This window comes from Melopsittacus undulatus, chromosome 8 (genome assembly GCF_012275295.1).
Source record: "Melopsittacus undulatus isolate bMelUnd1 chromosome 8, bMelUnd1.mat.Z, whole genome shotgun sequence".
Classification (NCBI taxonomy): Eukaryota; Metazoa; Chordata; class Aves; order Psittaciformes; family Psittaculidae; genus Melopsittacus; species Melopsittacus undulatus.
Window position 1 is genome coordinate 46,934,650 of NC_047534.1, and position 27,049 is coordinate 46,961,698.

The window sequence follows — 27,049 nt, forward strand, 5'->3', positions numbered from 1 at the left end:
GTCCAGTTCAGGCAGAGCCAAGCTGCTGCAGGCTCTGCAGAACCAGACAAGAACAGTCCTAAGGGAGTATGCAAAGGCATATACAACCACAGGGGTGGGTAGGTTTTATCTTCCCCCTCACCATGGTCTCACTGTAACCTTTTTAACACTCCAGCCCTACAAAATCAGGTTAAACAGTGCCCTTTCTACCATGCATAATGCCAAACTGGGGAAATTTCCCTTATGCACAGAAATTCACAGCCTAGAAAGAAGTTACGTGGAGAACAGTGTGTGTCCTGTTAAGAAGCTAGTCCTGCAGAGGTGAAAAGCAAAAGTAGAAAAAGAAAACAAAGTAATCTTAAAAACCATTTCACCGGCAAGTAGATGTTATTTTTTCCTTTGATTTTGCAACATCTGTATCGAAAGGCTGAAGTTCAGCGCAAGATATATAACATTTAGTATGCCCTACTTAGACATTATGTGAGCCAAAACCAGTGCATTAGCAGGAATATTTCCTACTCTCCTGATAACAGTGCAATCACGACCATCCAGAATTGTTACTAATAATTTCCGATTATCCACATACCAGATAAGCAAAGTGCTTCTGATAACCACTAATATTGTATGAGAGCTTTTCCTATAAACCCCCCAAATAATAACAAGCCAACTTTATCAGTATTGCAAAGAAAATACACAGAGAACACCCAGTTCATTAGAATTAGCAAAGATAGAGGCCGTGACTGATTTTAGGTCTCACAGAGACTCTGCAACTGCAGTACACCCATTCCTGCCATCAGGGACAGCCTGTGGTGTTGCAAAGCAGTGTGCGCCCATGCATCCCCCCCAAGCCTTGCTGTATTAACTTGTTTCTCACCTTGCCCAGGACAGTCATGGGACTTTGCCACAGAGACAGGCTCTGTTCAAAAGGCAAGTTGTTGCTGTCACAGTTTCACCAGAGTGCAGCCATCCCTCTGCTCTGGTGCTCAAGCAGGGGGAACCCCAAAGGAGGCTCTTTCAGTTTCCTCAATGCTATTGTTAAGGGAGGGGGGTGTGCAGTGGGGGAATCCTCCTCCAGCACTTGCAGTACCTTTGAGTGGGATGCGTCTGGCCATCATCCCACTATTTTTTGTAAGGGATTGCTTGCATACAGATAAATCTCACAGCTAAATATATGAATAATGGAATATGAATACCTCCTTAGTACAGACCACAGACAGAATAAATTCATCCTCTGGCAAGGAAGAAAAATACAATTGTTACTCAGTTCCCAAACTGAGAAGGATTATGGAGAAACACTTTCCTTAGAAGTACAGGAAAAGGTGTTAGGAATAGGCAGCAGAAAAGGGAGAAAAGAAGAGGTAAATAAACAATAGTTAGTGAAAGAAGTAACTGGGAGAATCAGAATGGGAACTAAAAAGCTGGGCTGCCTGGTGTTTTGGGGAGTCTCCTCTCAGCCAGACACACATGGGCACTCACTGAAATCCCTAACAGTGCTGGGATTGTAAAGAATAAATGGGAACTTGCAGCTCAAAGGCTCAGACTTTCCCAGAGGGATGCACTCCAGCTCATATTCTTTTGGGGTTTTGTTGGTTTGGGTTTTTTTTCTCCTATTGTTTTTTTTGTCTGGTTTGGGATTTTTTTTTTTTTTTTTTGGGGGGGGGGGGGGGGTAGGGTGGGGAATAAGGGGTGTAAGCAAAAAGAGAGTGGGTTAAAGACATAAGGCCAAGAACGTCATTGTTTGACCTTAGGAAGCACAGCAACTTGCTGTCCTCACAGACAGCCCCATAACACCTCCAAGGAAAAGCTGCTCAGTAACTCAGAAAGCCACAAACACAGCTCTTGCTACAAGGTCTCTTCTCCCCGTTTCCCTTTCCCCTGGCCATCCTCTCTAAACACCAGTTTTACCTGAGAAAAGGAGCATTCCCCCAGCAGAAATAACAGGGCAGCAGCTTTAAAGAGCAGGCCAGGCAGGAGAACATCCTACTTGGAAACCATGAAGTTTACATAGGGCAGCAAGCAGTGGCCAAACCACTGGAGAATCCCCAGCATTTTAACTATTCTTTGCATATAAGATCCTTTCTGTCCCAATTGCAAAGGCAGTCTGGATGTCTGCAGCCAAATGAAAACAAGGAAATCTGCTGTTTACAGCAAAACACAGCCTACGCTCTTTTCTTGTTCACTAAGGAAGCAATTCACATCTCTTGTTAAGGAAAAGGTGTCAGGAAAATATTCCAAGCTGGCAGCAGGAAGCAAAAAGTGAGGGCCTGCTTATCAAGAGTAGTGTCTCAAGGAATGAGAGAACCTTCAGTTGTAGCTGATACCACTAAGACAACAAAGCTGGTATTAGGTCTGCAGACATGATCAATGCACCCAGCTTCCTACCCAGGTTAGTTATGTGGGATTCTCCAGCTGGGTTGCCCACAGAAGCACAGCATCCTTCTTGGTCCTTGCAGCAATTCACACATTGTATGCCCATCATGTAAGGGCACACAAACTGGAGACCTTTTTTTATACACAAAACATCAGAATCACACCCACAAGACACAGTAGGAAGACACACCACTTGTCAAAGGAAATAGAACTGAACTGGGTCAAAAGAAACTCTTCTACATCACAGGAGATTTCTATGTATTTTCTCCCCATTTTAAATACATGGTTTATGCTGAGAGAAGCCAACAGACAGAAGTTAAAAATTAAAGAATTCAGGTGCAAGTATATTTTGGAGAACAAGTCTGAAGCAGGAAAAACCTGAAAAAGCAATAATTCCAAGAGATGCTGAGGACAGCACTTCACTACTGCTATAAATTCCCTCAAACAAATTAACTCTGAAGCAGTTCAGCAAAGAATATGGAAGCAGAAAGAAAAATAATTTGGCTGTGGCTCTTTGGCTACTACCAGCCTCTCGTCAAATATGTATTTTTATTATTCTAAACCTAAGTGCAGGCAGTTTTTGACAGCAATGGCTGCCATGAGCTGGGACACAATAACCAACCAGAACTGCTCATTTTGAACTGTGAACAAAACATATTGAAGAACTGCTTCTCCACAGTTGGGTTAAAAAGATCTAAGAACATACGGATCATCTGATGACAGATCCAAAGGGGATGCACTCCAGTGTAACAAAGAAAATTTAGAAGAACACCTAACACCGCAGTGGACAAAATCCATGCAAAGTGCAGACTTTGTGGTGCACTGAACAAGTCCCAGTCCTACTCTTGCAGGAGAACACAGAAATGCTAGAGAAGAGTTTTCAAAACCATGAATGAAGATTGTGATTGAATTTTGCATCATTATTGCTTTGAGAGCCTTAGGACAGGGAGGGCATGTTCAGCACTGTGCCAAACTTCACATCTGCACTGAACAAGACTGCAGGAAGATACTGTGATTCCCAGCTATGTCACTGCTCTTGAATGGTAGCAGGAAGCATAGGAAAAAAATGAATGCCCCACAAGAGAATTCCTATGTAGTGAATGAATTGCAGGACTTAAAAAATCAAATACATAGACTGACTGAAATTAAATTTACAACTAAGCAGAAGATCAAAAGACCTGTTCCAGTAAGCAAGAGTCGATATCCAACACATTTAAATTTAGCTCTGCAACAAACAGAAGGCGAAGGTAAAGTCAGCCACTGCACCAGCTTCAGCAGCACAACTGGGAAAGTGCCTGCAAAGGGCTTATAGAAGCCCACTCTTTCCAGCAGCAACCAAGGGAAAAGACAGCCATATGTGCTCCCAAACGCATCCATGTCAAATGTCCACAAGATTTATAGATAAGTGAATCGCTAGAACAGTAAGTTGTTCAAGAAGTGGAATTCCCCACAGAGCCATGACTCTTGCCAACTTCTACAGGCATTTTATCTGCTTACAGACAATGGGGTTTTAATGATGTTGCCTTCTGCCTCTCTTTAACACTCCCATATCCTCAGTAATGGGTACATCTCTTGGAGTGAACAAATCACTGATTGATCTCTGTCCAATTCTGCTGTATTTGGTGAGCATGGCTGGCAAATGGTTCCTCTGGACCAGAATGAAAAATACTCTTAAGAGCTGTCAGGAGGAAAAAAAGCCAAGTTGAAAGTTATGGAAAGAAGTCCTTCCTCCACTGGACTGAAGCCTGAGGTGACCAGCTATAATGGCACATTCAAATGAGTGGTTTGCAATGAGAACATGGTATGTACCACAAGTCAGGACTCAGCGCCTCAAGTTAACTTCCTTTTATCCAAAAGCAGACAAAAAAAAACCAACCCAACAACCTTACTCCACTGTAAGGAGGAGGATTACATGGTAAATCACAGGATTACTCCACTGTGATTACCTTGGCCTTAATGTGCATCCAAAGACAAACAAAACACCCAGTTACAGAGCAATAGCCTATAATTAGGGTTGAGATTTGATGAAGGCATGTTAGAATAACTCAGAAAGCAGTAATTTCACAAAGCAAGCAGCAAGTGGAAATATCACCATTATTTTCTACCTAGAGTAACCTTTATTTTATCAGAGTAGCAGTTTTATGGTCAATGTGTTGCAGTCCAGAACCTCCATAAGAGGATCGACTGACTTGCAGCAAACGGGTAAGAACCACCACAAATACAACAATCAGTTTATTGCCTTTATGTCCTGTATACAGGCAGGAGAAGAAAGAAGCCCACTCACAGAGTCCTAACTTCCAATCCTCTACTGTGGACTCACTAGAGGCTGAGGTCACTGCAGAAGAGCAGGACATGCTGCAGTTCACTTTGCAACAAAAACAGTAGCAAAAAAACTTAGTGGGAAAATTAAAGCAAGTATAAAATCTGCAGAATTCTTCAGGATTGGTGCAGTGTTACCAGCATAGCTCACACTGAAGCAACACACTGAATATTCATCATTCAGAAGAGCTTACAACATCAAACAGCAGTAACTATGTGATTACTAACTGCTAATACACATTTCAAGGAAAAAGCCTACTGCTATGTCAGAACAACATGTTTCTTTTCTATGACAACATAACAACGCCACGGAATATGGAAGCAGCAATGCAGGTAGCATCTGGACTTCAGCAAGGCTTTTGACAGCTTCTTATGTGCTACTTCTATAACCAATTTAGAAAAAATTGTGTATTCAGAACTAGCGTAGATCAGTGTATACAACTTATTGAAAACATATACTCAAAACTGAAAAGAGTTTGTCCAGAGTCCAACAGTATTCAACCCTGTTATTTATTACCTAAATGATGCACTATATGGCACTGTTATTAAAGGACATGTTACTGAAGGGAGATGGAAACCCTATTACACTATCAGAAGGTAAATCAAAACGGTCTTGAGGAATCTTGGGGGCAATCCACAGAGTGGATTTCTTCTTGTTTGCTTTATTAAAGACAAATGCAATGTACACTTTGATAGGAAATCTCATCTATACAAGATGGAAAAATTATCTGCTCGCCAGAAGCTCTGCAGAAAGTAGTCTGGTGCAATGATGTATCAGGAAGCAAACTTTATCTTTAAATGGCAAGTTTCAGAGGCTGACATACAGAACAAGAGTATCTTTGGTAGGACAGGTAAAGCAATGCTTCCCCCTCTAGTCAGCACTGACATGGCCTTAGTTAGAATCTTACGTCAGGTTTTGGGCATCACACTTTAGAAAGGTATGAAACAACTGGCAAAAGTCCAGGGAAGGAGGAGAGAAAAATAAAATGGGAATAAAAAAAAGACTGAAGGTCTAGAAAACATGACATATGAGAAAAAGATTGAAAGAACTGGGTTTGTTTAGTCTGAAGAAAAAGAAGACTAAAGAGAGACATGATAACAGCCTTCAAATATGTAAAAGATTGCTGCAAAGAAAGAAAAACTACTTTCCACATAAACTCTGGATAGAATTAGAAACAACAAGCTCAGATAGCAGCGAAGTATGTTTTTCCTAACGTCTGACAGGAAAATCAGACATGTGAAAGATTGCCACTAGGGGCTGTGGGAGCATTAAAGTTTTTTAAGAACAAACATGCCTGGAACCAGGCAGGTATAAAAGGTTTTCACAGGACTGCTGAATGGACCATATGACTTACTGAGGTCTTATTCCTCACACTTTGATTCTGTGCTGTAAGAATAAACCTTAATTCCTTTATTGCTATTTGTGACCACCCGTTGAGTTTAGAATGACTAGTCTCTATCTTACAAGAAAAACTGTTCTTTCTGGGAAGACAAGAACTGCTCTGCAGAAAATGCAAGAACCACTGACATCCCCCAAACCGTCTTTTCCAAACCACGATACAACAGCAGACAAGCCTCACAGATGAGGAACAAGCTGTAGAATTGTCCCAGGAATGTGATATGTTTCTGTTTTCAGTGCAGTTTACTTATAAAAGCAGTTTTCCTCTTGTGCATATGATTTACTCTGTGAGAGGCCTGGCAAGAAAAGTTGTAAGAAATGATAAAAAGGAGAGATGATGGAAGTGAATGAAGTTAAGGCCAAAATAAAAAGTGACATCACCTACTAAACTAAGTGCAACAAGTCTTAGGGGACAAATGAAGCTCGATAACTAGCTAATATGTGGTTTAGTCATTCTGAATATTGCCAAGCAATACATTTACGAGCCAATATATTCATCAGTGCAAACTGCTGTAGAAGATGACCACTGCTCCTCTCCTCATGCCATAGCTCCACAACTACACTCTAATGAAACAAAGCTTTCTCTTGAAAAGCTGCTTCTAGGGTACTTTGTATTTTGTGAGGTCCCAAGCTTGTGGAAATTGCTTCTTCATCACATATGGAACAGGCTCCAGATGCTAGTCCAAGGGTTTGCTGTGAGGTACCTTTCCTCTCCCAGGTCTTCAGAGGATGGGAGCAAATGCTTGCAAAGCTGGAAGTCAGGAGCCCAGACAAATGCCCTTAAGAAGTTATCTACACTGACAGATAGGGTTATGCAAAAGAAAGGCAGTGTAATGCATCACAGGTTTCCCAGACAGGGATATTTAACAATGGTCTGGTTGAAGGTGGCATTTGGTATTTTGTAACATTTTCTTAACTAAATTAACTCAAATTAGACCTCAGTGAGGATCCTAGAGGCTTCGTTGATTTAAAGATCCTAATAAAAAGATTATTAATGGTCCCCTTGTTTTGCTCAAAGCAACTTCCAGCAACGTGAAATTTCTCTAGAAAAAAAAAATAGGACAAAGTTCCTTGGTGCTTTGAAAGTAGATAAAAATCCATGCCCCTTCCCTAGAGTTCAGTAAATAATACAGTTTTTGTTTGAAGTTGTGCCTTCTTTTGCCTTTTCCTATACTTTTAGACAAAGCTATTTCTTTACTCCATCACCCTCAGTTTTCTTATTTATTTATTTTCTTACCACTGCCAGAATGGGCAATTTATTTCCTGTCTTTTGTTTTCAGAGCAAGCGGCCACTCTAGTAGGAAGAGCTGCCATAGTAGCCCACCCTCCTTTAACTATGGGCATGTTCTGAATACAGTACTTAAACAGATACATCAAAGAGTGCCAAGAAGAGGAAACGGAAGAGAAGTGTGGGAAAAACAAACAACAGCTCACTCCCATTACAGAATGTCAGATGAGCAGAGTCATGCACCACCCAAGGAGCTGGACAGCTCTGCATGGGCAAGTGGATGGAAACACAGCACACTTTGGTGAACATCTGGGCCAGGATGCAAAGGAATGGGACAGGATCACATGCAGAATTTGTCAAAGACAGAAACTGAAGCAAGTCTGACGCGTGTTTTGTGAACATTTGGAATACATCTGCTCTCTCACAGCATGCTAGGTGAGACACTACTCCTCTCTCACCCCCATCCCTCCTAGGCCCAGGGAGGTTTACCAATATTTGGATGCTTCAGAAGTCGGCAGATTCGAGCTTCACGTTCCAGTTTCTGGTGATCTGGAAGAGAGTAAGAAACAAGACATTAAGCACCACAACTCTGAACTAAGCTCTTGTTCATATTCAACCAAGAAAGGAACACAGTGACCCAGCAAACATCCAGAAGGCTGGAAATTGCTGGAACATGACTGTCTCCTAAAACCTCACAGCCATTTCAGTCAAGGGCTATGCAACCGAGACTGCAGGAGGATCTTCAGTCCTGCTACAGAGTAGCACTAAAATGTTATTCTCTCCTTGGATTCACAATAAGTAGAAGCAGTGTCAAACACACCACTCTTCTGTCAGCCTCAAAAATAGGCCAAACCACTTCCAGGGACATCCCTTCCAAGATATATCTCCTTCTCCAAGGATGGAGAAGAGTCTCTGAAGAAATAGCCCACATGAAACAGGAAGAGGACCTGATTCCAACCCAGACAAACACTGGGGAAGAGGGAACAGGAGGAGGGAGAAATACACAGCTTCTGTTAGTGCACAGCCATTCACATGAAGTAGGGAACTCTGCCAGCTCCAGTGAACTGTAAAGGTAACCATACTTCAGTACTCATGGACAGACTGGCTAGTGAAATGCTGATCAAGCACCTTGAGATTTCCAGGCAAGAAGTTGTGCCCAAATGCTAAGTGTGCTCATTCCAGCCCAAAGGCAACATCAGTCTGAGCACAACTGTCATCTGGATTAAAGGCAAAATAATCAAGGAGAGTAAAGAAATGATTTCTCCTCCCTATAAATGTAATGTGCATGAGTGCAAGGAAAGGAGAGGGAGCTAAAGCAACTCTGCTCATCTCAGCCAAGAAGCAGGGGGCCTTCTAGCCACTGAGGCTCAGTCAGGAGATTTTTCACTACAGCAACTACTGAGTACTGAACTCCCACTACAAAGTTCCCATCCTCTCAAGTGAAATGTTCTCATAGGACAAGCACAGATGAACTGAAAGGATCCAAGGAAGGCAAACCTTTCAGGCAGCCCTGGCAGGTGGTACGCTCTAGACTTTTGGGGATGTAGATTCCTAGAAAAAGACAAGGACTGTCATTCCTGCCCAGCCCAGCTATCAAAAGAACATAGTAAGGGGAAGCAGCAGTCCCTAACTGCTCTTGGCATTTCTTCTGTAGCAGATCTTCAGCACACAGGCTTAAAAACACACCTTCTCTGTACCCCCTGTGACACAGTTCTGTTGCACAGGTGTAAGTGGGATCCTTGGGTGTTTGGGCTCCTCAGCAGAGCACTGCCAGGAATGCAGCATTCTCCAATTTATAGGAAACGCACTAGAGACCCACTGCAACATAGCCACACTGCACAGCTCTGCCTGAGAACAGCCTGTGCAGCTCCAGGGTCTCTGCAGTCTTCCCTTCCCTTTGTAAAGGAGCTTTGGGCATCTGCTCTCTTCTCTATGAGGAGAAGACTGAAAGTCAGCCAGATCTCAGCTGAGAACACTCTTGTCTCCCAGGCTGGGAATAGCAGCGCAGGGCACTGCAGGATTTCTGCCTTTTCTCCCACTGCTGAACTGTGGAAAGTGTCCCAGTTAATACTTTATAGGGCTGAGATACGCTTACATCCTCATCTGTTACTGTTCAGGGATGCGGGAAGGTAAGTAACTCCTTTCATCTCTCCTTCCTTCTCAGTCCTGGAAATTATTGTTGTTGTTGCATGTATTTTACAGTTCTGTGCCAGAAACACTCTCCAATATAGTAGCAGGCAGCAAGAAAGCCTGGAAAGCTTCCACACTCGCAGGTCCCTGGTGCAGTGCAAGCACTTTCTCACCTGCATTGCTGGGGAGAGGTGGGGGTGCCTTGGCTTTTCTTGTAGCAGCTCGTCTCTCACCAACCAAGTTTTGCAAAGCACAGTTGCAAAGTAACACTGTGCTGCATACTCTGCACTCAGGCAGGTTGTCACAGCAGGACAACAGCTGGAGATACACTAACCATAGCCTGCTTGTGTGGTTGGGTCTTGCAAATTCCCCACTAACCCTCCCAGCTCTACTTGGAACTCCTACAGAAGGGGATCCTTCATCCACCTGGATCATGCTGCCCTCGTGCACAGTTATGTTTGCTGAGAATCTGTTCCCAAGTACAAGGACACGGGGAAGCAGACAGCAAAAACAGCTGAGCAAAGGGGGAAGGAAAGGTAAAAGCTCACCACGTGCTGCTCAGCCGCCGAGTCCTGACAGCCAGGACAGACAGCTGATAGGAGCAAGGCTCAAACAAAATGACATAACCATCAAAATGCCATGGGAGATGTAAATCAGGAGCAATTGCTCCCCTGAAATCCTACACCATGGTGCAGAGGGAGGGGAGCAGGCAGGGAGCTAGTGATCATGGGCAGCAGCCACACCAGAACTTGTGACAAGAGGTCATCACCCCACACTCCAGCCCTCCAGCACCACACAGCCTGGCCAGAGACCAGAGGAGGAGTACAGCGCTCCGGTCACAAGGTACAGGAAACTATTTCTGGTCAGGGTGAAAGCATACCACACTCTTCTGTCTCCTGGGCAACAAAACAGGCCAACTCAAGCACAACTCCAAGAGTGAAAGCACACTCCAGCCTGGGAGCACCAGCCCGCAGCAGTCAGCCACCACAACTGAGAGCAGAGAAAGGTCAGGCTGGGCGGGTTTCCTGACGCAGGTCCTGGAGGAACACAGATCCCGTTCCTGCAGGATCACCCGTCCCGTTGCAGGCGGCACCAGAACACAGCCTAATCTGTGACTTGAGAAGAGCCTTCCCACCGCAGCTCCAGAGATCCTTTCCTGTCTCTCTTCATCACCTAGTGGCCTTTGGCATAATTTGACTCTCATTCCAGGGATCAGTGAAAGAGCCGATTCGGTACTTGTGGGGAACAACCTGGTACCTAAATGAATAAGGTATAAACACAGAGCTGCATTTTTATGACCTCTCTTCAGTCTAACACTGATTATTCTCAGTAGGAGAGAGAAATAAGATTCTGTTGAGTCCAGCAGAGCAAAGGCTGCGCTTTAACACATCTCTTACACGGACTGGGTCTCACTGAACCTTAAAAAGGCAAAGTGTTCTTAACTGCATTAGAATAATGATGAAAAGATGACATGGGTTCAGATCCCTGCCATATCACGAGCTTACAAAACAAGCAATTTCTCCTCCCTCTGCCCAAAAGATCAAACTTATTTCTGCAAGCCATTTGTGGAGGTGTTTATTCTTACTGTATAGTGGAAGTACACCTCGTAGCTAACAGAAACACAGTACCACATCTGATCTATCTTACAGGAACCCAGGCCTGGGACATTAGGCCTATTTCCCACCTTTCACAAACTATGAAATTCAATCAGCAATTTCCATAATTTGCCTAAAACACAACACATCCTTTAGAAAACATAAGGAGGGTTCACATTCAAGACTTCAAGTGATAAATAAAGCCATACACCCACAGAAACAACTCCTAATGTTAGTTATCCTTCCTGTTAAAATGTAGCACTGCTGTTCCAAGTCTGAATTCATCTACCTCCTGCTTCCAAATATTGGATTTCATTAAGCTCTTTTCCTGCTATGTTACAGAGCTGTCTAGCCCTGAACAATAGCTGATGCTTAAAACTTAAGTACAGGATATTACAAACACTCATCTAATATTCATTTACTGTTTTCCAGCCAAAAAAAAGAGAGATTCTTGCTATTTGGACAATTCTATCTACAGTCTGAAGTAATGAGTATCTATACAGACAAAGAAGTGCAGTCTACATAGCTCTTTTGTAGCAACATTTAAAGTGTAAATGCTTAAGGAGATGGTGCTTTAAAACTGCACAAGAAAACCTCATGTTTTGTACACAAAGTGAAGTGTAAATATCTATTTCTCTATATTAGTCCTTTATATGAGATGATTTCTGCATCTTGGTTCAGCATGTGAGACTACGTTTAACCCAAGTACTTTTAACATTATTGCTCTGCAAATACTGTGCTGTCATTCTAGTAATGTTAATACCAGGTTTCTTCAGAGTATACCTGCTAAGAAACTGCCTGTTCAGAGAACAGTTTCTTCTGAGTTGTGTTTTGATTTGCATAGGGATTTACTTTAATAGAAACCCAAGGATGATTGTTTTAGCATCATGTGTGAGAGTTAAGGACCTGCTTCATTTTCTACAAACACGTACTGGGACGGGAATCATAGAATCATAGAACAGTTAGGGTTGGAAAGGACCTTAAGATCATCTAGTTCCAACCCCCCTGCCATGGGCAGGGATATCTCACACTAAACCACCCTTACAGTAAAGAATTTCTTCCTTATATCCAATCTAAACCTCCCCTGTTTAAGTTTTAACCTGTTACCCCTTGTCCTATCACTACAGTCCCTAATGAAGAGTCCCTCCCCAGCATCCCTATAGGCCCCCTTCAGATACTGGAAGGCTGCTATGAGGTCTCCACGCAGCCTTCTCTTCTCCAGCCTGAACAGCCCCAGCTTTCTCAGCCTGTCTTCATATGGGAGGTGCTCCAGTCCCCTGATCATCCTCGTGGCCTCCTCTGGACTTGTTCCAACAGTTCCATGTCCTTTTTATGTTGAGGGCACCAGAGCTGCACACAATACTCCAGGTGAGGTCTCACGAGAGCAGAGTAGAGGGGCAGGATCACCTCCTTTGACCTGCTGGTCACACTCCTTTTGATGCAGCCCAGAATACGGTTGGCTTTCTGGGCTGTGAGCACACACACTGAAGCTGGCTCATGTTCATTTTCTCATTGACTAACACCCCCAAGTCCTTCTCAATGCTCATGCAGAATGGATGGACAGAAATAGCTGTGCACAATTAATAACATCACAGCTCTAAGAATCTCTAATTGAGCAAGTTAAAACAAAAATAACCCTGTCTGAGTACAGAAGACAGCAGACCAAACCCATGATAGTCTGGCCTGTATGTCCTAAATGCATCAAACTTTGGCAGATAAACAAGATAACATGATGTAAAAAGTGTACCCAACAAATAAAACCCAAAATGCACCCAGCTTTACTTCACAAAAATCTGGCTATCTCCAGCAGAGAAGGGAATATAATTAGTTCTATATTAATGTGCATTCCTTACTCTTCTGTAAGAAAATCCTTTCATTGCCTGGCTACTTCAGTCTGTTACCCAAAGGTGCAGTGGCAGAGATGGATGAATAACATAAGACCTGGCTTCTGAGCTCCATTCTTCTCTAAGGAATCAGTTCCTGAGTTTCTATTCTAGCCACACTCCCATGACTTCTTCACAGAAGGTTTTTCTTCACCAGGTCTTTCTCCTGCAAGGGTACCCAAGGCCTGGAGTAGAACATTTTCAGACACACAGACAGGGCACAGGACATCTATAAATCCCAGCAGTCTAGAGCTGTCAAGTGAGAACATTTACATAACCAAAAAACAAGATGAAGAAAAGGTCACTGTTGCCTGCTCAGCCTGTTAGGAAGAGGTGCTGGGAAGAAGGAGCTGCCGGGGAAGCACAGGGAGATCTGTCTGTGTGGAGCTGAGGTACACTTGCAAAGGCAGAGTCTGGATCAAGACATCTGCAAGACACCCGAAAAGAAGATCAGTCCCAAGCAAACAGGGTGAGGGCTGAACTTGAGCCGGGAGCATGAAGACGGTGAGGTGTCAGGTGCCGACACTGCCACCCTGCACAGCACAGAACCCTCCAGCTTCAGACAGAGCTATGATGCCCTGACTGACTCCTGCTCCCGAGAGAGACGTGGGGAGGGTTCTGTTTCAGCTGCAGCAGCTGCCATGCGGACACGCTTTCCAGCCAGGGTCTAGCCACAGGATCCTCAAAGGACTAGTGACCAGGGAGGTTGAAATAGATGTGCCTTTTGCTCCCCATCCTCTCACCTGCCCAAGGAACACTGACATTCACTGCTCTAGGAATGAATGTCAAACTACATCTATTCCAGATGGTTCCTTCACCTGGCAAGCAGGAGAGAGCATTAAAAACTAACTGAAAGAACAGACAGTATAGTTACTGAAATAAAAGAAACCAAGGTTTATCAGTGAAAGTCATTAACTTCACACCTACCAGAAAAGAAGGTGGGAAAAGTTAATTCTACCATAGTTTCTACAAGCATTACAAATACAGCACTGTGTCATAGCAGCTCAACATGCATCAGAGCACACCCACTGCAGCATTTACTGGCTTACTTTATCAGCTATACTGAGGTCCTGTGGCTAAAGCTTACTCTTTATTTAGTACACCTGCCTTAGGAGAGAAAATAAAAAGGGATAGTGACTTTCAGCAGTCTAAAAGTTTAGGCACCCCAATGGAAGGCAGATTTTTTCCTAAATGCAGTAAAAAGCAGCAGCAACAGAACTAACTGTCAGTTGTGAATCATCTCTCTTTGATGAGATGTGTCATGAAGAAAGAAAACAACCCTTGCTCCTCCCTTTACCAATACATAATCTTCCTGCTCTCAGCTGGAATACACAATCCAGTGCTCAATAATACACTCCACCTGTTTTCATCCTGCACTAGGACCATGCTCTATTGTTACTGTTAAAGGAGGCTTGAAGCTATCATTCCTATGGGAACACATTCTAGATTACATTTCTGAGAATGGGAAGAGTCCGGAAGAGGAATCAAACCCAAAGCAATAAATTCAGTTTGATTGCTGTCATCATGCCAATTCCGGGAGATAGTCAATTGGTGCCAGCTGCTAAGATATCCTTCGAGTTGCTTCAAGACAGAAATCGAATTTGCACCAAATACATTTTGTAGTATGAGACAAGCCTGAGCCTTCAGGTTCCTCCACACTGTTCTTTGCTTGTTTACATTTAAACTTCCTCTCTGACACACTCCCAGCAGAAGAGAGCTAGCTCCCTCATCCCTAGCTCCCTCATCCCACACTTCAACCCACAGACCTTCCCCATATTCTCTTATTTTTCCAACAAGACCATGCTGTAGAACACCTGAGATCTCTCAGCATTTGCAATAGGGTAGTACAGGACAGTATGCCATACCACACCACCACTTCAAACATGAGTACTAGTGAGTCTCAGATCACTACTACTTCCCCTGTTGCAGAAGTTATCCTAAGCCTTAAGAGCAACCAGAGGCCCCTGTAGGTTCAGTATATCCTTTCTGACAAGAGCTAACGGCAGATACCTAAAGAAAAATATGAAGAAAATAAGCATATAATGACACTTCCCAAACACTCACCCTCCCTCCAGCTACTTGCAGCTCAGGACTCTGACACTTCCATTTCAGTGTTTCTGCATTGCCATTTCAAAGACCAGCCAAAATGAATAAATCTGTAACAGCACACTAACCACAGGGCAGGTGACATCTCTGAAAGCCAAAGTCTGTTTTCCACTCTCCCAGTGCAGAATGACCCCAGTGGCACAATGTCCCAAGCACAAGAGCAGATGCACCCATCCCCTACCACCACTACCACCAGCACCTCTGGTGCAGCAACTGTGCAAGAGTCAAAGTCACCAAGGGGAAGGAAGACAAAGCTGGAATGGGCAAGCAAAGATGAAAGAGTGAAGCTCCAGTTTTCTCACCCAGTGAAAGCCAGAGACACAAGACAGCGGTGAAGTCCTCACCACTTGACCTTCGGCTATTGACAAAGTCAGAGGTTCAAGTGCCAATAGGACACAATAAATAAAGACTTCTTTCAAGAAATGCCATCAGAAGTACTTTCTAACAAAGCCCTTCCTCTAGTAAAACCACTAATATTATTACCTTGGAACAGCCTTTTCCCACGCTCTCACAACCTCCCAGGAACAAACAGCTCCACATGCTAAAATATAATACTACCCTATGCACATACACACATGGAGCTTAAAGACAGCCAGAAAGCTCACACAGTCATAACAAGCTGTGTTTCCACATGCCAGTATTTGTGAACCCCTTGGTATTACTGTACTGCAAAACCAAAACAAGCAATATAAAAGGAATGAACTACATGAACTTACAACATTTTTTTGTTCAAGTAATGTAGAAATTAGACTATCAACACCACAGCTTACAAGTCAAGACTGCTTACATAGTTATATTTTTGCCTCTGACAAGTACTCTGAAGAGTAGGCTAGGGAAATTGTATTCTTTTCATTACCTTGCACTTACTTCGCAGAGATAATCTAACTGGAGACAGATACAAACAACAGTGACAAAAGGAAAGAAGGTATTAAAAATACTTAAAGGGGATGGATCTTTGTATAAAGTCACAGTGTGCACCTTTGCCATTGCAGTTTCTACACTCAATGTTGTGCAAAACTGCCTTTTATTTCCAGAAGTGTATTTTCCAGTTTATCAGGTGGACTTGGTAAGGGAAGGAGAATTCCTGTCCTTTTGTTTTCAGCAGGAATGCACAGCCTGAGCACTGCCTATTGTGCACAGTATAAAGCAAAACAACCCAATGTGCACATTAAGAGGAAGGGGGGGGGGCTTGGGCTCTCACAGACACCAGCAGCTTTCCAGGAACTTCAGGAGTCAAAGGAGGTCAAATTACTGAATCAGCTCAGGCTAACAGCTATAGGTGAGAGTCATCCTGGTCACAGTTAGCAATGTGAACATGAAACACATGGGAGTTAAGTGTGCTCAAGCTGCACATGCTATCCCTTGCCTACAAAGGGACAGACAAAGCCAGACTGGGTGTTGTCTCTCTCTGAGATAATTCCCACCTTAGGTTCTTCCTACAGCAGATCCCATAGTTTGTCCAATGCCAGCACTGCAAAGCAACATGGAATTTGAAAGCATGTGCGTGCACCAGTATACAGAAAGGGGAGGAGCAAGCACCCCAGCCATCCACTATGTAGGCATAGCCTTTGGCTTTGCATTGGAGATCAACTCAGAATCTGGGCAAGAGACCTCTTCTAAGCTTGTTACAGCACTTAGAGCAGAATATTGTCAACCCCTTGAGGAAACATCCCTCCACAGCATCCACTGCCCCTCTGCACAAGCTGACCCATCCTTCCCCACAAGCCACAGGCCCCCAGAAGCCCTGTTCTTTGGGCTGTTTCAAAAGCTGTTCCCAGTCTTATTTAGCCAAAAGCAATAGGCCAAGCTGAGCACAGTGGATTCAGCCTGAAGCCTTGGTGTCAATGCAGCCACTGAAAAATGAGCCAGCACCATGACTGCATTAGGAGGGTGGAGGATAGGTGTCTACAGAACAACTGACACAAGCCAAAGCACCATTCAGGCCCCAGTCAAACTCCTCAATAAGTTTTGACATGACACAGGTCAACCCTCATGTACAAGCCCGGTCTACATCTCCTCCCAGGGCATGCCAGTTCCTCTTGCTGGCAAGAGGAACGTCTCGTCATCTCCCTGGTCATCCCTCCCACAGTGCCAGTAGCACATACAAGATCTCTGCCAACTCCACTTTATTCTGTGTCTGCTTCTCCCACCAACTAACACTTCCATTACAAAAAACCAATGAAGAATTTCCAACAGCCTCTGATCTGAATTTCATTCCCCCTTTTTCTTCCTGCTACAGCCATCAGCTCATTTTGTGCCACTGTGACTGAGGCAAGTCATAGAGGGAACATCCCTTCTGGGTTTGGTGGTAAATAGGTGCAAAGGAAACATTTCACCACTGAGGTTACCTTCCGAACTGTGTTCTGTGTCAACGTCTACAGCCACAGAAGTCAGCACCTACAGTCTGCTGCAATAATCAAGAATCCTACCAACTGGCCATTGAAACTACCCACCGATTCCCCAACTCCACCTGCTTCTCTGAGTACTGCAAAGAGTGCTATTTCTTGCTTCTACAAGACTTCTCCTTTGTTCAGAGTGGGATGAAACACAAGGAAAACCAGCGCTGCAATGGGAGGTACTAGGAACCATTCCTGCAGCAGCGCATTGTAGCTCCCCTCTGAAGCAACATATCCTCCAGCTGACAACAACAAAAACACAGGCACCTTCCTCCTGACCTGAAGCAATGAAGAACAACAGACCACCAACACAAACATGCAGATATAAGCACAGCAAAGGGCAGGAATTCTTTTATCTTGTTTTATCTGCTGTGGCCAGGAGGCGTTAACTGCACCGACCACAGCCCTGACACAGGAAGAAATGTGGTGTAATTGCACTCCCTCAGGAATGGTGAAACTGCCGTGCCATCCAGCCTCGTGGGCCATTTGCTTGAAGGCCTCCACCAGGCTTGTGACGAGCCTAACACTGGCTTAGGGTAATTTCGAAAGCTTAAAGAGCACCTGCTTCCCAGGGAAAGGAAGAACTGTGGGATACAAACACGGGTAGCAAAAGGAACGATTCAGAAGATGCCAAGCTCCCCTGGCCAAACAAGTTCCCCTCTTGCATGACGCCAGAGCAAAAATCAGCACAGCCCTCTGTCACAGCCACCTCAGACCCTGTATCCTGTACGAAGACTGTTACTTGCCTAGCCTAACTCACCAGACACAGCCCCCATCCCACCTGCATCAGAGCCCTCCCCTTCCTCCCCCCTGCCCCGCACGCAGCACCTCCCATCTCCTTCCCCCATTAGGGCTGTAGTTCAGCACATTCCCCTCCCTCAGCTCGCACTTTCCTCTGCAGCCCCACATCCTGCAGCACATATTCCCCCAAACCCGGGGCCCACAGCACCATGTCCCTCGGCCTCCTGCAGCTCGGCAGGGAGACATCCCTCCCTGCTCCTGCACACAGGGAGCCCCAGCCCAGCCCTCCCATCCCTCATTTCCCATCTGCAATGGCACCATTTATTTTTTTAACTGCATTTTACAAGTAAATCACGTGCTCAGCTGCTAGTTTGGGTGCGGAGCCAAGAAACACTCCAGCGCATGGGGGAAGGGAGATGATGTAGGTTCTGTTGCATGTGACCAGCTTACCAGCAACTTCACCGAGACCAACAGCATAATCTGCTCACGGCCCCCCCTTCCCCACCAACCCCTTCCCCCAGCGGCTCCCACAGCAGAGATGCGGAGCCCACACACAAGGGGAGAGGCTGGCATCTCATGTGACTACAGCAACCTTGAAGTCAGTGGAGAGGTGACACCAGCGCTGCACCGCAGCGACTGTCTGAAGGCTTATGAGTGAGGAGCCGATCTGCCCTGTAAAACAGCGATGGGGCGTGGAAAACTGGTGGTGGGAAAACCAAACCCAGTACAGTACTAAAGGTAGGGCAGAGGGGAAGAGCATGCCCTGCTGCTCCACAGGTGGTGTGGTGTTCCTCGAGAGCCCTAAGAACTGCTGCCTTCCCAATGACATCTGACGTCCTGACATGGCAACTCACGAGTCCATCTGCATCTCTGAGCGCTTGGTCTGGGGCAGTGTTACAGACAGCACACTGCAGTCTCCCACGCAGGGAAAGGCAGAAGCTGTGGGTTAAGTGCTGCAGAAGCAGGAGGCTGCAGTTACAGTGCTAACTTACACACACACCACACACATAACTACATTGGTTTTGGTTGGAAAGTTGGCAAGGAGGGGAGTGTTTCAGATCTAAGAGGCTGGCTGTAGCACGTGTGTTTAAACAGCATCCCAATGGACTTTCACAGCGAACGGACAAGTGAGTTTTGAAACACACAGTCTACATTTTAGAGGGGTTCCACACACTTTCTGCAGGGGGGTGGGCAGGACAGCATGCACAGCAGTGTCTCAGCTCACACACAGCTGTGCTATAACATTTTTCTTAGGTGTCCTTTGCAGAGCTCTCTTCAGCTGTCCCCAGACCTGCAGGCCACAAGCAGAGATTTTGGGGAAATAGACATTCCAGCAAATTGGTGGAGAAGGCAGATACGAGGGGGGAGGGAAGAGAATGATGTTAGAAAAGAAACACCATAGAAGAACAACTACTTCCATAGTATTGTTTGTCAGAGAATCTCTAGGTTTCTAACAAACATTTGCTAAGCAGCCTGAAAACCCCTGAAGCACAAGAGGTTTTTTTCCCCATCTTTAAGCAGAGAAAAGCAGAGGCACTGAAACCAGAGACCACATCAGTGACAAATCTGTCAACAGACTTAGATCTTTGGAATTTGGACCTCTCACTACCATGGTTTTCATCCTTCTGCAGAAAAAGACATGAGAATGCAAACAAGGCAGTTCAAATCAAATGGCTTTTGAGTAGTCTCTCAAAGCAAAAACTGATGGGGCAACATGAGCACTGCTGAGATCTCTCACTCTAGGAAGCACGAAATCACATCTCCATGCCATACTAGGACCTAATGGATTTTTATTTTAAGGTTCAGCATTCAGAAATGAAGAAAATAAAAACTAAGAGTTTAAAAACCAGCTTGTAGTTTGTTTGGATGGAACTGCCACCCAAGAAAGCCTGCACTGTGCTTGACAAGAGCACAGTCTGAAAACAGCTTTCTTTACATTGAAGCTCCAGATCTGGCCTATCTGGTGAGCACAACAGCATGAAAGTAATCGCCTTGCCCCATTGCCATGCCTGCTTTCAGACTGCCAAGGAAAGAGGTACTCGATTTGCATCTTTTCCAAAAAAGTAGCTGTTGTGCCACAGTTTTGATTTATTGTCTGGGTACACTTATTTCTTGTTTTGATGAATGTTTAATGCTCCTGGCTAAATCAGTTTAGATCTCGTTTGCCTGGGGGCATTTAGTGCTGCTACATTACTGTAATACTAATTTTAAGGCCATCTACAGCATTTTTTTCTCCCCACAAGTCTTTTTGCTATTGTTTGGATCTAAATTATGTGGTGTGCTTTGGCACTGAATTCCACAGCACCATACCAAGATGACAGACACTTACTGAGTCTCAAGAGATGGCCAGATTCACTGGTCAACAGACAACATACCCAGAGCAGCAACCCTCACTGATTAAGTCCACCCCATATACTTATCAACAGACTGAGGACAAGGGGTTGAACCTGTAGCTCTCATGTTACCTCAAACCATGCACATCTGCAAATTGCTGCCTATCCCAAGCAAAAAGTGAGAGGGGAAAAGGAAGTGTCTCAGAAGGAGAAAGAGAATGCAGTGGAAAAGTTATTAGAGCACTAACACCAATATTTAGAAAGCAACTTTCTCTGCTGAGGTTGGGTTTTTATGGGGTGGCAGTTAAGCAGTCAAGCCAACATGTCTTAAGAATAAACCCTCCTTTTTTATTACAGAACACACAAGTGAGTAGCGGCAGAGAAAGCTTCTCCCCCACCACCCAACAGACAGCCTCAGCTCTGACCTAAAAGGAGCACTTCTGCCCTACAAACGTTACTTTGACCCACACGAACTGAATCTCAAACTAAAAAGGTGGCAACCAGGCTGCAGCAACCCCTGTTAAAAGAGGCTCCCCAACAGCCACCATTCCCAGCAGACAGCACAGGGAAAAGAAGATCTTATGCTTCCTTCATTGCTATCTCTCCTGTCAACTGGTCCAGCCAGGTGGGACTTGGGAGCCTGCTCATCCTATCACCAAACCTGTTACCACCATTTCAAGGTGAATGCTAGCAAAAGTGATCCCTGCCACTTCCTCAGGCTCTTTCCTCTTCTTCAGTTCTCTCAAGCAGCATATCCACATACTGCAGTCCTTCAGCACGGCAGGCAGAGGACAACTTCAGACGTCTGATTACGCTATTCAGTGTAGATATTGCTGCAGCCCTGGCATAGAAATACATCTCACCAGAAAGCTGGGAACATGGGAAAGTAGAAGCACAGCCCTTTAATCTCTGCTCTAGAACTGGTCTCTGCAGCAAAATGAGTTTCCAGGTCCTGTGACCCAGCAGAGGAGGGGGCAGTGGCAGGGGAAGGGGCACTGTTCAGGGCTTAGGGACAGCGCATCTCCCAAGCTGCTTATATCCAACAGAGCCAGGATCTGAAGCGACAGCAGCCGGCAGGCAGGAAGGCCTAGAAAGCATGTCCTCCAGGCACTAGTAAATGCAAGCATAACTGCTTCTGAAAGGAAAACATTAATGGCACTTCTAGCCAGGAACACAGACAAAGATGACTAAAGAATTGTCCAGAGGGAAGCCAAAGCCACAGAAAAAAGTACGGAGCATGAGAAGGACACAGCACCCACCAAGAGCAGCAGTGCAGGGAAAATGCGATCATGCAAGAAGAGAAAGTCCAGATCAGAAATAAGACTTGCTGGCCTTGGTGAAAGGGAGTAGTGGCTGCCCAAGGCAGGCTGTTCTCATTCACGGGCCATAACCCTCAGCAGCAGCTTGGAGCATTACTAACCATGTCACACAGAAAGCGAGCCTGGTAACCTCTGACAAGTTTACCAGCTGTTGTGAACACAACAAAACTAATCAGTTTTCCATTTTACATTTATTTAAAGACCTTCCTGTACTTTACACTGTTCCCACATTTGCTCTTCCACCATGCCATGAAATGTGTTTCTCTGTTCAGCTGGAGCAAAGCCACCAGGCCCTCTAGTCACAATAGCCAAGGTGGCGCCTGGAGAGGGCACTCAGTCTAACAACATTAGCCACCATCTAAAAGAGTGACCATGCTGTTGGCTGATCAGCTTAGGAAGTTTCTCTCTCCAGCCCATCTGCTTGTTCTCACCTCCTCAGCCAAGTCCAGTGCCAGATCAGCTGTTTGGGTGGCAGCCCTATGAGCAGACAAGGAGAAGAGAGGCAGAAAAGGCAATTTTGAGTCTTCTCTGGAGTCAGCTGAGCTTCCAAGGCAGTTGATAAAATTAACAACCTTAAGAGAAACTGCCCACTGCAAACAGCAACCAAATAAAGCTGCTAGTTCCCAAATGGCTGATGACCAAGCCACAGCTGCGGCGGGGGGAGGAGAGGGGGAGAGCGCACATGAATCCTTGAGTGAGTCACTCGCTCCCTGCATCCCTGCTGGCCTAGATAAACGCTGCTGCCAGGCCATGGTGGGTGCTGCAAACCAACCCTTAAGCCCACAGCATCCCTGCTGCTCATCTCCTGGCAGGCACAGAGCCTGCGCTGAGCAGCGCACGTACACGTGTGCAAGCACAATGGCCATTAGGTCTCTGAGGTTCCCATACAGCTTCAGTGGATTTTCCTGTTTCCTCTTATCCTAATTCTTCTTTCAGAAGTCCCCACTTGAGAGCTGGGATCTAAGCAGGTGAGGATGCAATATAAAGCTCCCTTTTTACATGAGAAAAAGATTGAAAAAATGTGAAAGCAAATAGAGACTAAAATAAATATAGTGATGACACTGTGTAGATAGGAAATTGCTCCTTGTCCCTTTACTGGCGTTAGCTTGTTTATACTGCTGACTTCTCTCTTGTACCATCCAAGCAACGAGTTCTGATAGATCACATCAAGACTGCCTTACCTCAATGCTGAAGTTTAGAAGACAGCAGGCATCAGAATTAAGAACGAATCATATAAATTCTAAATTACGTTTGTAAGGTTTCCCCTAAATACATACCAAGGCCAGGGAACTGGCTTAGAACAGACATTCCAGCTAGTTAGGTCTCTATAACACAAAACAAAGCTTCAAATGCTGTAATACTGACGCACTACAACTGCAAATCCTAGAGGTAAGTCATTCAGTGTTTTAAGAATGGAGGGCTTTAAGCAAGTCCTGTAATACCTAATCCAGTTCCTATGGAACACTACTAAAGTTTTAACTATCCTAACCCCCTGAGTTTGTGACATTTCTTTCCCCCAGTTTCATAACTGCACAAACATGCCAGAAGGAATGGGGAGGGAAAAGGAAAAGAACCTTGAAGGAACAGAGAGTCTCCATTTTCCTCATATGCAGTGTTGTTGCCCATGCTGGATGCTGAGGATTTCAGCAACAGGAGTTGGCTAGCTGAAATTCAAACTAAGAAGAAAGGGTGAGGCCACAAGCTCTAAGTTTCAGGCTGATAATACTAAATTTTGCAATTTATAAATTCCATTTTCTATGTCACACAAGTTAAAAACTTCCTCCAAAACTTATGAAATGACAAAACACACAGGACCCTGGGTAAAACATAGCTGTTCTCACAGTTATAACTGCCTGAGATAGTGCTGGCTTCTCCTCCAAACCATTCTCATAACCAGTGCAGGGAATACAAAGAAATGAAAAAACAGCTTCTCCTCTGCCTAATCCATCTATTATTTTGGCCTGAAGATACTTCACGGTGGTTTTTCCACTCCTTACCAAAAAGCCCAATCATTTAAGATGCAACTGCAAAGCTTCCTTATCTCTATTTTTTAAGACACAAGATGAAAGAATTACAGTGTTGTCACACACGGCTAAAAGCACAGAAGAGACAGCAGCACAAGGCAATAAGCATAACGCTGCATAAGACCCTTTATGCTTGGTCACAACCAAGAGTATGGCAACAGCAAATCCTATCAAATATATGTACACGCAATAGCTTCGTAAAGGGCCACTGATACAACTACATATTGAGGAAAGGTCAACAACTTAAACGACTGGTGCAGACTTTCTGCAGCCCCCCAGACAGGCAGGATTGCTTGAATGCTTTGATACCAGGTTTCCCTGCGGGAACTGCAGCCAAAACAAGCACATCTGAACTCTTTTACTGCAATACTAACAAGTGAAGAGGAAAGAGATGATCATCTCTGCAGCCTTCAGACCAACACAGCTCACACTGAGAACAAGAGTAAGAGAATGAGAGAAACAGAGAGGTCAAGACACAAAGTGCTGCCTACCCTACCCTAACAGAGGCAAAGCAAATTGACGATGCTGATCATGGGAGTACTTTGTTCAGTCTCCAACTGGGTACTGCAGCCTGCTGATTCTCCTGAAGCACCCAATGCTGCTACCCCTTCCAAGTGACCATCTGGCTAGTAATGCCCACAAGACAAAAGCTAGGCCAGCCCAAGACACAATGTGCTCATGAGGCCTCTAAAGCCTCCTGAAAATGTGAAGATACCCCACCTTAAAAAGGCCTGTCTCCCACCCAGCTCTGGGAAAGGTATCCTAAACACAGAAAATCCCTGCTGTAAAAGAAAAGCGGTCCAGGGACTAAATGAAACTATGGAGAGCCAGAGGAAAACAGCTTCCTATTCTACTGTGCTCCACAGAATTACATAGAAACACAGCAATGGACAAATCAACCAGTGGACCTGGAGACCTGGGAAGACTTCTTTACTTCTTTCCCTCAGTCAGCTTGGTCCATTCAATACCACTTTAGTGTAATCTCTGCTTAAACTCCCTGAGCATCTGGCTCCTAAGCACAGAAGATACATCACGTGCCCCAGTGTTTATACATCTGGGCTAGAGGCAGATTTATATCAGCTGGCTCAGGTCCTGCTTGTGTAATCGATCATAGGTGTCATAATTGTTAAGTGGCATTTCTTTAGCCAAACTCTGGGTCCTGGGGCAAAAGATTCCTCACCAAGCTGTCAGGGAGCTCAAGAACTCAGATACAAAAGGTCTTTGGGAGGGGGAATTCACTAGGATTGCTGAGCCTGACTGGAAGAGAGTGGGGGTCTACATCCTTTGGAGGAAAACATTTTTAGGAGAAACATCTCAGTGCTGTTCTGCCAGGAGCAATTATGCTAGGTTTTAAACAGCAAATATGTTTCCTTTTAGTGACCAGACTTTGATTTAGTGTCTGATTCCAGCACAGATTTCTTGCCTTTGAAGTCCAAATTTCCCTCTTACACTCCTCCCATCTCACCCTACTTGTGGACTACTTCTTTACCTCATATTTTAACCTACTTGTGCTTTTAAATAAAACAATTTTTCATTCTGAAACATAAACAATAAACTGAAAAGATCTATACAAGAAAATGCGTACTTTGGCTCTTTATAGTAAAGTCAGCAAGTAACTTCGTATAAATCTTAATTCAGAAGGTACCCACAAGACAGCTGAGGGTCAATGCTGATGACCTGAGGAAGTCAGGCAGACACATGGCACTTTGTTATCTCCACTTCTGCAAGCACCCAGGAGACCTGCGAGTGCAAGTGTAGGCAAAAGCAGGCAGCCACCCTGCCACAGGAGTAGCAAGTAAGGCCAGCTATAAACTGGATATAAAGAGGGGGTAGAGAAAGGCTGCAGAGAAGACCTGGTGTCATACCAGGACAGGCAGGGACTTAAGAGAATAAGTCACGACCTGGCTGTGGGGAAGGACAGTATGAGAGCTGCAGAGCAAAAGAGAAAATGAGGTGCCTTCCTGCCAGTCACAGAACTAAAAAAGAATCTAAATGTAAAAATAGACAATTTATTGATAATTCTCTTGTAACATTGCAGACACACGTGAACTACTGCTCTAGCAGCCATAGAAATGCCAGATGAATGCAACAGATGCTCACCCACACAGAGAGGGAAGGAAGAAGATGCACAGAACGGCATCCTCCAAAGAGGACACATGTTCTCACCAAGTACTGCTCTCCTTTGCTCCCTCCAGGAGGTTCACAAGGCAGAGCTGGAAGCACAGTATTTGATGGCAGTAAAACACCCTTTCCATCTTTGCTTCCTTGAGAATAGCTATGTATTTGAGGCACAAAACAAACTGGCCAAACTTATAAGCAGTTTCCTAGATTTCTTTTCTGAAAAGGTCAACGTGACAAGCTCAGACAGGCTTTAATAGAATCTGCTTGACAAATCCAAGACAGCACTCATGCATTCCCGTTCAAGCCCCTTACAGACCTGTCTCTCATGATGATTAACCTTTGGGACCAAAGAAACAATTTAGAGAGGCTCAGAGAGCTTCAATTTTTGTTTGATGTACAATTTCCATCTAGGACTAAGCTTCCTAATGAATTCCATGTCCTATTCTTTACTAACACACAAAACACATGTGAGTAGTATGTCCATGTACATCTTGGTATTGTTTCTGGTTCTTCTGGGTAGCTCGCTAGCATATTGTGTGTATCTGCAAAGGCTAGACAGCATGGCACTAGAACAATAAGCTTTCTCCAAGAGCTTTTAGCAAGCCCACAAGCTTCCTAACTTGGAGGCTGGAAGCTGTCTGTTGGTAGAGTGCCAAAGAAAAAATGGGATGCCCCTTTGCAAGGACCAGACACACAACAAAGAGCAAGCATCTGGGCACCATCCAAATGTACACAGACTAAAGGCATGCTGTCAAAGGGCTTGTCAAAAAAGTTTAAGCAAGATTTGATTCTCCTGCATTGTGGACAAGACACAGGTTCTAGTCTGAGAAGCAGAGATAACGTATGAACAGAAAATGAATTTAGAAGTGCACTGTGACCCTAACAAAAATGAATACACGAATTACCATCTGGAATTAAGTTTCACATAAGGAAAAAGGGCCTTTTGTAAAAGCCCTGCACCCCCTGCTATGCCACTGATTAGAGTGAAGTAAAACAAGAGGGAGATCCCACCATCAGCCTTGCTCTGAGCAGCTACTTTTATTTTAGCAAGACAGGAGCAGAAGGGGGAAAAAAGGAAAACAAAAGCCTCCATTAGTCACCGATAG

At 44.7% G+C, this 27,049-nt stretch overlaps 1 protein-coding gene across 6 annotated transcripts in view; it reads right to left on the reverse strand.

The window, feature by feature from the left end:
- Positions 1–27,049, reverse strand: part of CAMK2G (calcium/calmodulin dependent protein kinase II gamma) — a 139,721-nt gene that overhangs the window by 63,380 nt on the left and 49,292 nt on the right. For all 6 annotated transcript variants that reach the window (XM_031052328.2, XM_034065070.1, XM_034065069.1 and 3 more), the window contains exon 3: positions 7,785–7,844. Coding sequence is in view for 5 of the 6 variants with exons in the window: in XM_034065070.1 (XP_033920961.1) it covers positions 7,785–7,844 (60 nt within the window). In the remaining variant the exon portion in view is untranslated. The remainder of the gene's footprint in view (positions 1–7,784; positions 7,845–27,049) is intronic.